This window comes from Paramisgurnus dabryanus, chromosome 9 (assembly GCF_030506205.2).
Source record: "Paramisgurnus dabryanus chromosome 9, PD_genome_1.1, whole genome shotgun sequence".
Taxonomy (NCBI): Eukaryota; Metazoa; Chordata; class Actinopteri; order Cypriniformes; family Cobitidae; genus Paramisgurnus; species Paramisgurnus dabryanus.
The window spans coordinates 39159393-39171573 of record NC_133345.1 but is presented as its reverse complement, the minus strand read 5'-3'; the positions used below and the strand labels follow the sequence as shown (position 1 = coordinate 39171573).

The window sequence follows — 12181 nt, the reverse complement described above, 5'->3', positions numbered from 1 at the left end:
ACATCCAAACACAAACCAGGATGACAGAGTTGAATGTTGTATACAAACAAAAACCCAAAAACGTACTCCTTATAAATACGCACTTACTGTAATCATCATCAATAAAGTACATTTAGTGCCTGTATGTGCACTATTTTATATTTGTAGCCTAAATACGCAACCTGCGCAGTCAGCCTTGTTGGAGTTGGATATTATTTTTGATTGTGGTGTGTCCTCTAGTGGCCATCTATGGCGTAACCGCATAGACCAAATATTTTCTATGGCTATTTTCATGTTGCTCAAATGTATTTACATTAACAGTGACTCATTAAGACAATCTTACAAATTATCAACAATTCAAATTACAATACTTTGGTGATGTTTTAAGTTCAAAACCTTTCTTATGAATCACATTTGAAAAATATCAATAGCTGAAAAACGTCTGTCCAAGTACTGAAAAATAGCTACTTGAATGTAATGGGTAGACTGGTAGACTTTTTTGTGTCAGGTGGTACAACCAATTTAAATTAGGAAAATGCTATTTTATAAAAAATATTTAATTGTAATTTAAAATAATAATGATGAACTTGGTATCAGAGGCAAAAGTTTTTACCAGCATTCAAACAGAAGCCTGTTCAATGTAAATTTGCAAAAGTCAAGTGGAGCAACTAGGACGTAAAATGCAATAAATGTCCCTATGAAATAAAAACATTAAAATATTTTTTAAATATAATAATTTAGCTTAAAATGTTAGTTTTAAAAAAATTGAGCTAAGATTATTTTTTTTATTATTATCATAAGATCATATGTTAATATACATTTTTGTAAATTATTGTTATTAAATGTATAGTTCTCAAATGTTTTTTATACATACCATTTTCAAGATTATAATTTTAAATGTCACTATTAAGTAAACAAACAATCAGCACAACACATGAAGTGCATAAAACCTGGAATATATAGACAATGATTCATATAGAAATATGCATTACATGTATTTTAAAATAATTTTTAAGTTTTGTCATTGACCAAAATGACCTAAATGTATGTATGTATGTATGTTTTTGTTTATTCTGCACCTGTTAAACCTATTACATCATTACATCAATGTTACCACTATTAAAATGCTTTTGAATATCCTTCGATTCAACAATACAATAAAAATGAAAAATAATGGTTTTATTTACACATAAGTACAATGTCACAAGTTAACATATAGAATATAATTTAATATTGTATACATTCAGTGCATATATGATTCACTACACCTGCTCAACAGGCCGTTAAAATATTTCTTTTGTATATGTTTTATAAAAAAATACATTTGTATAACTGTTCAACAAACAATTATTTTCACAGTTAGTAACCCTTATATCTTAGGGAAATTCTGAATTACTATATATATGTATATAAAGTCATATGTCCTATATACTTTAAAATATTTCTGTTTTGTAGTATTTATTTTTTACTTGCGTATCTACAGTTACGCTATAGAAATAAAACAGAAAAACCAAACACACATTGTAGATTCTTATGTTTAAAACTCTGACGATGACCTCCTATCAAAATCACGGCGATGACCTCCTTCTCCTCACCCCACAGAGCAGTTGGAAGGGAGACAGTTTGGAGTGAGATTTCTGCGGGACTTCAGAATCATCTTCTGAGTCAGAATGTGCTGATGGTAATGGATCTGAAGCAGCGATGTACACTGGGACAGCAGGGAGAGATAATCGAGGAGAGGCTTGTGAAAAAAGAGACAAACAGGTCTTGACTTCAGGAGCATTCAGTCCCCTCAAGTGGATCACAAAATTGGACGTCTGCTGTTCCAAAGATGTAAAATCCTCATGGATCTCTGAAAACTACAACCAGAGATCAAATCATTTTAAAAGCAGTAAACTTTATTTCTACTTTTTGTTACAAATTAAATGTACCTTTTCAGTAACTACTTACCAGATCTGTGTCAGACTGTAATAATGGTTTGGTCCATGTGGAGTCAACTGAAGTGTTTACAGTCTCAGACAGACCCTGATGACTACTGCGAAGTGCCTGAAGAAAAGCATCAGAAAAGTTTAACATTATTCCTGGTGTTTAGTAAGAGGTGTTGTATGTATATACCTACTTTTGAATATGTACTAACAAACATATTAAAGGGATAGTAGACCATGAAATTAAGACTTTTTTCATTATTTACTCATCCACATATTGTTTGAACCCCAATGTCTTTCCTTGTTCTTCAGAACCCTAATGCAGATTTGTTACCTCTCTTTCAGGGTTCATTCTGAACTTTTGTTAATGCACTTTTAGGATGTTTACTTTAAAATAACAGTGATATCCACAACAAGAAAGTAAATGTCTTCAGGACACTTAAAATATACTGTATGACACAAGTCCAGTGAAGTTATTTATTTATCGCTTTTGGGTCCTTTTGAGGCTCGAAGGAGCAACAAAAGACATTGCAGGTTCAAACGACATGAGGGTATGTAAATAATGATACAGTTTAAATTTTGGGGTGAACTATCCCTTTAAAGATCTGTAAAAACAATTATTTTCACGTTTAAATTAACATCAAGTGACTTAACAATTGTATTGTTAAGGCAAGCGTAATTTCTTACTATTCCTAATTCTAAGGGATCTTATTACACAGCTCATTAAAATGCTTGATTCTGATTGGCCAGTAGCGACATTTGCAGGTTTGTTATTCACCTGTAATAGCTGTATACTAGTTTCCAACTTCGTCCGGCACTGCTGAACTTTACTTTTGAATTGGCCAATCTCAGTCAATAAGTTCTGAAAAACACAATCACACAAATACATATCTGTTAACCTTTATTAAATCCAGGCTAAAGTCTCATAATCTAATGATGAGTGATTTTTACATTGATGTCAATCTTTTACATGACCATATCCAGTCAATATTAAAGATATCAAGGTTATATTTTCACAGAATGTCCTTTACGTTATATAGGATGATTGTATGCAGAAAATGTTTTATATGTTGGACAGCGTTGAAGCAATAGATGTTTTACCTCAGTGTCCGTGAGGACGGCGTTTGGCTCGTTCACTTCCGGTTTACTGTCAGGTCTCAGGGTCACTCTGGTGTGTAGTTTTTCCAGAAGAGCCCAGCGCTTCTGTAGACCAGACTGAACTTCACATACGCTCACCTCACTCTCACGCTGGACCTGCAGTAGAGAGCGCAGACACCTCACCCTAACAGATACACAGAGAGAAGAGCGTTATTATCTTATGATAGAAACACACAAATACAACAACAAACAACAATGGAATGCTCTAAAAAGAAAGTAAATCATAACTGACTGTTAGTACATACAGTAGCAACAGACCCATACAGTAAAAAAAAGATTTCTCTGGCAAAAATATGTTTTAAATATATGCTAAATACACCTCAGAAGGGATTTCTAAAATTACCTTTACTGTAGTTTGTAATGTAGCTGTCCATCAATGTAAACGGTCTGCAAATTCTGAAGGTGCGTTATTAATAAAGTTATACACCTTATTCAGTCCGCCAATATGTTGATTCCAATCCGAGACTGTGAGGGATGGACGTCCAGAGGGTGCACTTTAAATGTATTGTTTTGTACTGGGATGCTGGTCATTCAGCCATCAAAACACAAAAAATACATTTACGTTTTGCAAGGAGCAAAGTGATGCCGTGTCACTTCATCAACCAGATGTATTTACACAAGTCCAGTTTTGTCTGAAATGCATCCCAGACAACCTCCTAAAGTGGTTTGAGCGATCGATCGGATTTAAATCGCACTTGGTCTTTTTACGATCTGATAAATCCGTTAATTCAAAATAAGTGTTCGGAGTACCATGTGTATGGTTCCCTTTTCCAAAATATGTGTCCTGCGTGTCGAGAGATCCTGTGTGCATCACATGTTTTGTCAAAATAAGTGCCTGTGTCAAAACCGTTTATGATAAAAGAGACGCTCACGTTTACAAAATACACGCAAGAGACACACAATAAACTCTGATTACGCATGAGATTATGCAAGTATCTGGCAAACACGAGCGTCTCTTTTATCATAAACCCTTTAGACGCGTCTGCAGCAAGCACTTATTTTGGCATGACACGTGATGCACATAGGATCTTTCAAAGCGCAGAACACATATTTTGAAATTACGAACCACACACATGATGGACTACATACATGTTGTGACGAACTTCGCATCGTGCACCTTCAAAAAGAAGATCTTCACCAGAAATGAATGGATAAATTGTATAAATGTATATTTAAACAAAACAGTGTTGTTGTTGTTTTTTTTACTTTGTATGCATTTAAACCAATCTCTCTGATGAAGCCAATACGGAAGTGATTTAAACTGCAATTCATCGACCGGCCACTAGAGGCCGGCTCCAAAAGAGAGTCAATTGCCATAGACCCCCATGTTAAAATGCCCAACTTTACAGCAGAAAATATGTTTACAGCATGGTACAAAAAGTGTTTTTGGTCTGTATAGCTAATTTTGCCCTTCATAACAACTGTAAGGGGGTGAATTTTTTGGTAACTTAACCGTTTAAATTATATTAAGCCAAAAGGTTCATATGAAGCAGTTCACAGTCTGTCTAAACCCCTTCTGCCATGAGCCGACCCAGTTTACTGTGTTTGGTCTTTTTGTATACAGCTTATACGCAGCGGCAAGAGTGGTCTTCAATGAGCCAAAGAGGGCGCACGTCAATCCTCTCTTTGTCAAGTTACACTGGCTTCCTATAGCAGCTCGCATCAAATTTAAGGCCCTGCTCCTGGCCTTTAAAACCACCACTGGGTCAGCACCCCCTTACCTTCATTTACTTATACAGCCTTATGTAACCTCTCGATCCCTGCGCTCTGCCACCGAGCGACGGCTTGTGGCGCCATCTCAAAAAGGGAAAAAAACACTAGCGAGTACCTTCTCAGGAGCTGTTCCACAACTGTGGAATGATCGGCCGGTGGTGACACAATCTGCTGACACTGTAGCTGTCTTTAAGATTCGGCTAAAAACCCATCTCTTCCGCCATTACCTCACTTCCTAATAACGGACTTACTATCTTTCTCTATTTACCTTTCTCTTTATCTCTACATTTCTTAGAAAAAAAAAGAAGAAAAAAAACTTACTAACTAACCCATGGCTATGTATACTGTGTTAGACTTGATGAGACTATTTCCAGTGCACTTATGTATTGCTATTCTTGTGTTGCTATAATTGCTTCTATTGTTTACCTCACTTGTAAGTCACTTTGGACAAAAGTGTCTGCTAAACGACTAAATGTAAATGTAAAGTTCTGCATAATTAAGGGGCGTGGCCACATGAGTGACAGCTGAACACCCACTGCTGTCACTATCATCGAGCCTGGTTTCAGCAAACAGCCACTTCCCACCTCTTTAGCCGATTTCGGTTATCAGCGATGAGTGATGCGTGGTAACGCGATGCTAAGATGCCGCCCTGTTGGCCTCAAAAAAGCTCTTCACAAACCTATGGGTGACGTTACGGACCCTAAGTCCATATTTTTCACAGTCTATGATTTAAACTTGTTGTAGGGGACTCCATGACAATATTGGGCAACTTTAAAATCCCATGTGAGGTGGACTTTAACAAGGTTTAAGCAAACATGATAGGATAGAAAAAATGGAGATGGAGTTACACATTGTGACAAAATGCATTGGATAAAAATATATGCAAATTATTTGTGTATTAATATGTCTAATCTTCTCTTGCCTGCACTGTATTGTTTTTGCACACAGTCAGTTTTTTTGTCGTGTTTTTGGTCTGTCTTATGTGCATTGTAAATGCCTTCATGTTGTATTTATTCTATGTCCTGTTCAGCAAAGCATTGCTTGGTCATATGTCTGTATGTATATATTTGCACTATAGGAACGCCCTAATCTGGCAACAAATTCCTTGCATGCTCAGACATACTTGGCTAAAAATATACTATTCTATTCTTTCAAACATACTGGATATAACAACATTGAACATTCCTATGAATAGGATCAATGCAGTGCTCAATATGGCCGTAGTGTCCCGTCTTCCAGTTAAAAGTCATGTCGTGTGATGCATAAATGCATAAATTAGTTTTAAGTCCAATTTAGACTTAAGAAACAGGTTAAATTGTTGGAAATATGTTATTAGTGATTTTAGAGAAATCTATCTTTTCCCATTCAAGTAGATAGGACTTTAGTCTTGCATAAGAAAAACTCCCCGGAGGCATTGCAAACATGGCCGCCTACTGATGCGACTTTCCTTAAGAGACGTAGGATCTTTTCTATTTAATTTCACATTTAATTAATTTCAAATTAACCACAATAATATCTGAATCTTTAGCAAAATGAAATCTAAATTAAAATGAAGGCACTGATGTCTAATATGGCACTTATAAGCTGCAAAGTATTTTTAGGTACATACTTAACTACTTAACTCTAAATACTTAAGAGGAGGTACAGGTTAATTTTTGTCATGTTTGTAAACACGGGAATGCAGATCAGGGACAGTAAATGCACAGCTCACCTGTCCTGCAGGTAAGAGATTATATGGTTAACTCTATCTTGTAGTGCACATTTCTCATTTTCCTCCCCAGTGCTGGCCCCTTTCTGGAGAGCCCGGGACACAGCCTGAATGCAATGACAAAAACTATTATTATAAGCATTTTTTTTTTACTTCAACATCATTTGAATAACAATACTGATACTTATCAAGCTCACATTCCAATAATGACAACGCTTATTGTGAAACAATGTAAGGATGGGTTTACTACAGTACATGATCACAATCTGGCAACGCACCACCTATCATTGTCACGAACCTCCAGTCTGTTGAGGAGGTCTCGTATGTGAGGCTCGCTGGAGTCTGGCAGGGGCTCATGAAGGATAGAAACCACTAAGCCATCTGCCAGAACATTAACCTTGGCTGCGAGATGACCTGCATCCTGCTGTGCTGGTACACTGAGGAAGATAAATAAGACATAATTGACGTAAATGAAAGGAATGTTTAAACACAAGTGCATGAAGACAATATTGTGTTACAGTGCATTACAGATGGTCCCAGGTAGGAGGGGTAGGATAGGAAGTTAAGCTCTGTCAACACTATCTGTGACATGGTTTTGGTTACCACATAAAACAGCTTAGACATGATCGGTTTAGCAGGAATGAGTGTAATTTGGTCTCGTACCTTGTTTGCTGGTTTCCAGCAACCTTTCTCACTTCAACATCAGCGTTCTGCAGGGGCACCTGTAAAGTCACACGAGAGTATACAGTACAAATATTTGCAATGAAACATAACAGTATAGCACTGACAAACCATGCAAATTTAAAATCACCATTGAGAGTTTGAGAGGTTGAGAAGAGAGTTACTGAGCCTGACCTGCTTTAGTTTCACTTTATAACAAAGGAAGAACTTTGGAGCTAAAAAACAAAGACATATCGCTCCACACAGCAGGCCAGCGAGGAGCAGTCGAGCCCTGGCATCAGTCAAACTGATAGAGGGGTGCAGAGGAGATTCCTCCAGCAGAACCAACCACGCGACTGCTAATGGAAACAAACATTGACTCCATTTTGGCCAGTTTCTCCAGTGCAGTCTGCTATAGGGAAAAAGAGAGAGAAAGAGCAGGAGGGAGAGAGGGAGAATTGTAATGTTGTTACAGATGTTAACTAAAGCATAAATATAGTATATTAGATTTGGACATTTTCTTAAATTATGTGCCAGGCGTTTGCCTAATTTATACATTTGGCAGATGCATTTAAAGGGACACTCCACTTTAAAAAAAAATGTATGGATTATAAAAAGTGATTCTTTGAGGAACCAAAAAATGGTTCTTCTATGGCATCGCTGTAAAAACCCTTTTAAACACCTCTATTCTTACAGTCGCTTTAAAGGGACACTCCACTTTTTTTAAATATGCTCATTTTCCAGCTCCCCTAGAGTTAAACATTTGATTTTTACTGTTTTGGAATCCATTCAGTCGATCTCTGGGTCTGGCGCTAGCTCTTTTAGCATAGCTTGGCACAATTCATTGAATCTGATTAGACCATTAGCATCAAAAAGTAACCAAAGAGTTTCAATATTTTTTCTATTTAAAACTTCTTCTGTAGTTACATTGTGTACTAAGATCGACGGAAAATTTAAAGTTGCGATTTTCTAGGCAGATATGAATCAAGGACTTTGCTGATGTAATATGGCTGCAGCAAGCGCAATGATATTTCGCAGTGCCTCGTAAATAGTCCCTTGCTATTGAAAGTAACCAAGGGGACTATTTTCGGCCACTGCGTAATATCATTGCGCCTGCTGCAGCCATATTACATCAGCAAAGTCCTTGATTATTACGCCAGAATGAAAATATACACTCTAAAAACAAAAGGTGCTAAATAGCACTAAAAGTGGTTCGTAATCATAGAGGAACCATTTAACCCTAACCTATGTAGTACCTGTGTAGCACCTGTCTAGAACCATATTGTGCTACTGTATATAGAACCAGAACCATATCTGGTGCTATAGTGGTGCTACATCACTCCTCTTCATAGGTGCTTCATAGGTTCTATATACCAGTGGTTCTCAAACTTTATCCGCGTGCGGCCCCCCTTGTGTACGCTGCATTCCTTCGCGGCCCCCCAAAGAAAATTTATGACAAAAAACTGTTCTAAAATTGAACATTTTAATTAAACCAAACATATTAAGTTATACAAAGTAGTGCTGTTGGTTAGTAGCCTTATTTTTTTGGTTTAATTACACAGAAATCATGATAGATGAATGTATTTTATAAAATGTCGCCCTGGCACCATCTCGCGGCCCCCCTGGGGGCCCCGGACCCAAGTTTGAGAACCACTGCTATATACCACTAAAAACGGTTCCCCTACGAGCTTTTAGTGCTATTTAACACTGATTTTTTGTTAAGAGTGTAGTTCCTAGCCATATTGGCCTAGAAAATTGCAACTTTAAATTTTCTGTCTGTCTTAGTACACTGTCAGAAAAGATACATTTAAATAGGAAAAATATCAAAACTCGTTGGTTATTTTGGTAGCGCGATGCTAATGGTCAGATTCAAGGATTATGCTAAGCTATGCTAAAAGTGGTAACGCCAGACCCGGAGATCGGCTGAATGGATTCCAAAACAGTCAAAATCAAATGTTTACCTCTATGGGAGATGGAAAATGAGCACATTTTTAAAAAAGTGGATTGTCCCTTTAAAGGGACTATAAGAATAGAGTTATTTAAATGACAACGATTGCCATAGAAGACCATTTTTTGTTCCTTAAAGAATACATTTTTGTAATCTAAAAAAACTTTATTTCACTACAAAGACAATTTTGTGAAACCAAAAGGTTCTTAAGATGTTAAAGGTTCTTTATGGAGTCAGTCATACAAAATGATTCTTCTATGACATCATGAAGCACCTTTACTTTTAAAAGTGCACAGTGCATCAATAGCATAATTTTTTTCTAAGTTTGTGAGTTTCCTGGTTATCGAACCTAGGCTACAATCTTTATGCTAATGCTCTACTAGTTGAGTTACAGGAACAGTGTGTTGTGTGTCATAAAGTAGATGTCTCCAGGATTAACATTGTTTAGTTGCTTGGGTATACATGATTGACGTGGCTCCCTACTGGCGAAAGTAAAGTAGCCAACCATCCCAGATATTCTAGGCTACTGTAGATGGTTCAGGTTTCTTCCTTTCTTGTCCCAAGTCTGGTGGCCTCTCAACCCATTTTTTCCCATATGGCAATACAATCTAATCACTGAGAAAGTAACAGTACCCCTTTTATTAATAAATGTTAATTCTAAACGTAGGTTCGGGAGGAGCCCATACATTCAGGCCTGTCAATCATCATTATGAGCGTAAAAAAGGCAGCCTCCAGGCCTTTGCGTCCAGCTGCAATTCTTCCGGCATCCCTCCTCCTCCACATCACTGCTCTCTTTCTTCCTCCGCATAGTTCGGTTGTAGGGATTTTTTACAAATCCCAGGTTTATTTTATATTCTGATTAGTGGATGTTCCATTGAAAATGAGATTGCTTAACAGATTAATACCAGATTTGATCTATAATACAGTACAGGACATGGTACACATTTGTGACCCTGCCATTTTTTTGTGATTTACTATTTTTTACATAAAATTATCCTACATAATGTAAAGTACAGTCAGTGAAAAATAACATGGATGTGTTTAATATTGACTGAGTAAGATCATGTCAATCAAACTTTGATGCTACTAATCATATTAGATTATGAGACTTAAGTCTGGATTTCACAGACAGGGTAACATTTAGTTTTATTTACGGATAAAAAATTTAAAGTGATACCTGCCACAACCAGAACAAATACATAATGTATGTCATACAGTATTTTATGATAAAACTTCATAACATATAATATTTACAGTTAAGGTCCTGTAAACCAAGTTTACAGTGTAAACAAATCCTATCGCAAGAAAAAAGACAAAGACAAGAAAATAAATGTAGGCGTATAATGAGTCCAACCGCAGTGAAGTGTTTATGTGTGGTTAGACAAAAGCATGGTATAAAGTAATGCAATTGACCGATCGTCTAAAACAGCTACGGGTATACGGTGAATAAGAATGTGCTGGGAAACATCACAGCGGTTTAACCATCACTTGTTGACACCAGACACTTACCTCATCCATCTCTGCATTCTCTCAGTCTCCTCCTCCGCCTCTCGGCTGATCATTTCGTCCAACATCTCTCTCCCCTCCGCTTCTCCATCCTGTTTTCCTCTCCCATGACTCCTGCTCCGCTCCAAGCAGCTCCACACATCTCCAGAGCTCAGCTGAGGCATGGATCCTCATAGGCGCTCTGCGTTAAGTGTTTGGGTTCCTCCGATGTCATGGAGCCTGGATACTTGATTTTCCAGTAGCACCTGTTTGTCCAGTGGGTTTAATTCATAGCAATCTAATGCGTTTTGTTTTCCTTGTTGGGTTGTAAGAAGGGAATGTTAAGAATGTGGTATGGTGAGGAGGTTATGCAGTGCCCAACCCAGGCCCAGGCCAGCAAGGAGTGGTCACACTTTTAAAACATGACCACGTCATTCACCTGTAATAGTGAAACAATCATAATACATACTGTAGTATAAACACAGACATTAATTTGATAAAACGGGTTGACTGAAAAATGTAAAGCCTGTCATTATTTTTATTTTTATTGTTGTTACAGATCTGTATGATTTTCTTCAATGGAATATTTATGGACATTTTTTCATAAAACGAAACTGATGAGGATTGCAGCTGTCAAACTCCAAAATAACAAAAAATATCATAAAAAGGCCCACGTAACCCTTTCTGAAGCTCTACGGTTATTTTATATTTAAAGGATCTTAAAAGCAGTTTCCTAAATGAGATAACGACTAATAAATCATCTTTGTAACATGCATGTTTGTTTTATATGTTTGCATTGTCATGCTCAATGACAGCACTGTTAGCTGTTGTAGAAGATTTACTGCCATCTAGTGTTGCTTGGTGGCACTACAAGACACGAATGTGATTCCTAAAGAGATTGGGACCAGAGATATACATAATAAAGGCTAGATGTCTCGTCTACCTTGCAGGCCAATGGATGTCGACGTCCGCACCTGGCGGCCGCTTGCCTGTGACAAGATGGCCGCTGGAGAATTCAATACTAATAGAAAAGCTATAAAGACTGTTCATTTATGTACTGTCTTTAAAATCTTTGACTGATGTAATGGTCTTGTATTTTATTTTATTATTTATTTATTTATTTATTGTGTGTTTATGTTTAATTTGCTCCCCTGGCTCTAAAGTTGTATACTGTATCATTCTGTTGTTTAAACTAAAGCAATAAAAAAGATGGCCGCCGGAGATGACGTTAGAGACTCCGCCGTAAGACATTTATGTATATCTATGATTGGGGCTGCCAACTTTTGTCTCTTGCATAATTCACCACCATCTTCTTTACTCTGCAGCATGGTCTTAATGCTTATTTCCAGCTACCTTTCTCAATACACTCTGTTGTATTTATAAACATTCATCTCCTTATGTTAGGCCTTCATCAGCCCAGCACTCACCTCCTCAGAACCAGACATCTCCTTCCTCACACGTAACTTATACCGAAGACCTAAGCATTAATGAGGCAAATTTCAATATAAAAAGTATTTCTGTGTGTATGTATTAAGCATAAGTATTAAGTTACTAAGAGATAATGTAGCCTACAGCTGGTTGTCATCGCAGAAATAAGCGGCGACA

The 12181-nt window shown here is 37.1% G+C and overlaps 1 protein-coding gene across 2 annotated transcripts; it reads right to left on the bottom strand.

Moving 5' to 3' along the window:
- Nucleotides 1–1143: 1143 nt before the first annotated feature.
- On the bottom strand, nt 1144–10949 carry LOC135773298 (uncharacterized). 2 transcript variants are annotated; one of them, XM_065282776.2, is made up of 9 exons: nt 10601–10949; nt 7339–7552; nt 7147–7205; nt 6782–6920; nt 6487–6590; nt 3006–3186; nt 2683–2766; nt 1930–2025; nt 1144–1838 (listed from the first exon to the last, which is right to left on the bottom strand). In XM_065282776.2, the coding sequence occupies exons 1-9, from the start codon at nt 10759–10761 to the stop codon at nt 1548–1550; spliced, it is 1329 nt and encodes a 442-aa protein (XP_065138848.1). In that variant the 5' UTR covers nt 10762–10949; the 3' UTR covers nt 1144–1547. The 2 variants fall into 2 exon arrangements, with proteins under 2 accessions (XP_065138848.1, XP_065138847.1); XM_065282775.2 differs by having other exon boundaries at nt 7339–7555; nt 10601–10939.
- Between the last annotated feature and the right edge of the window lie 1232 nt (nt 10950–12181).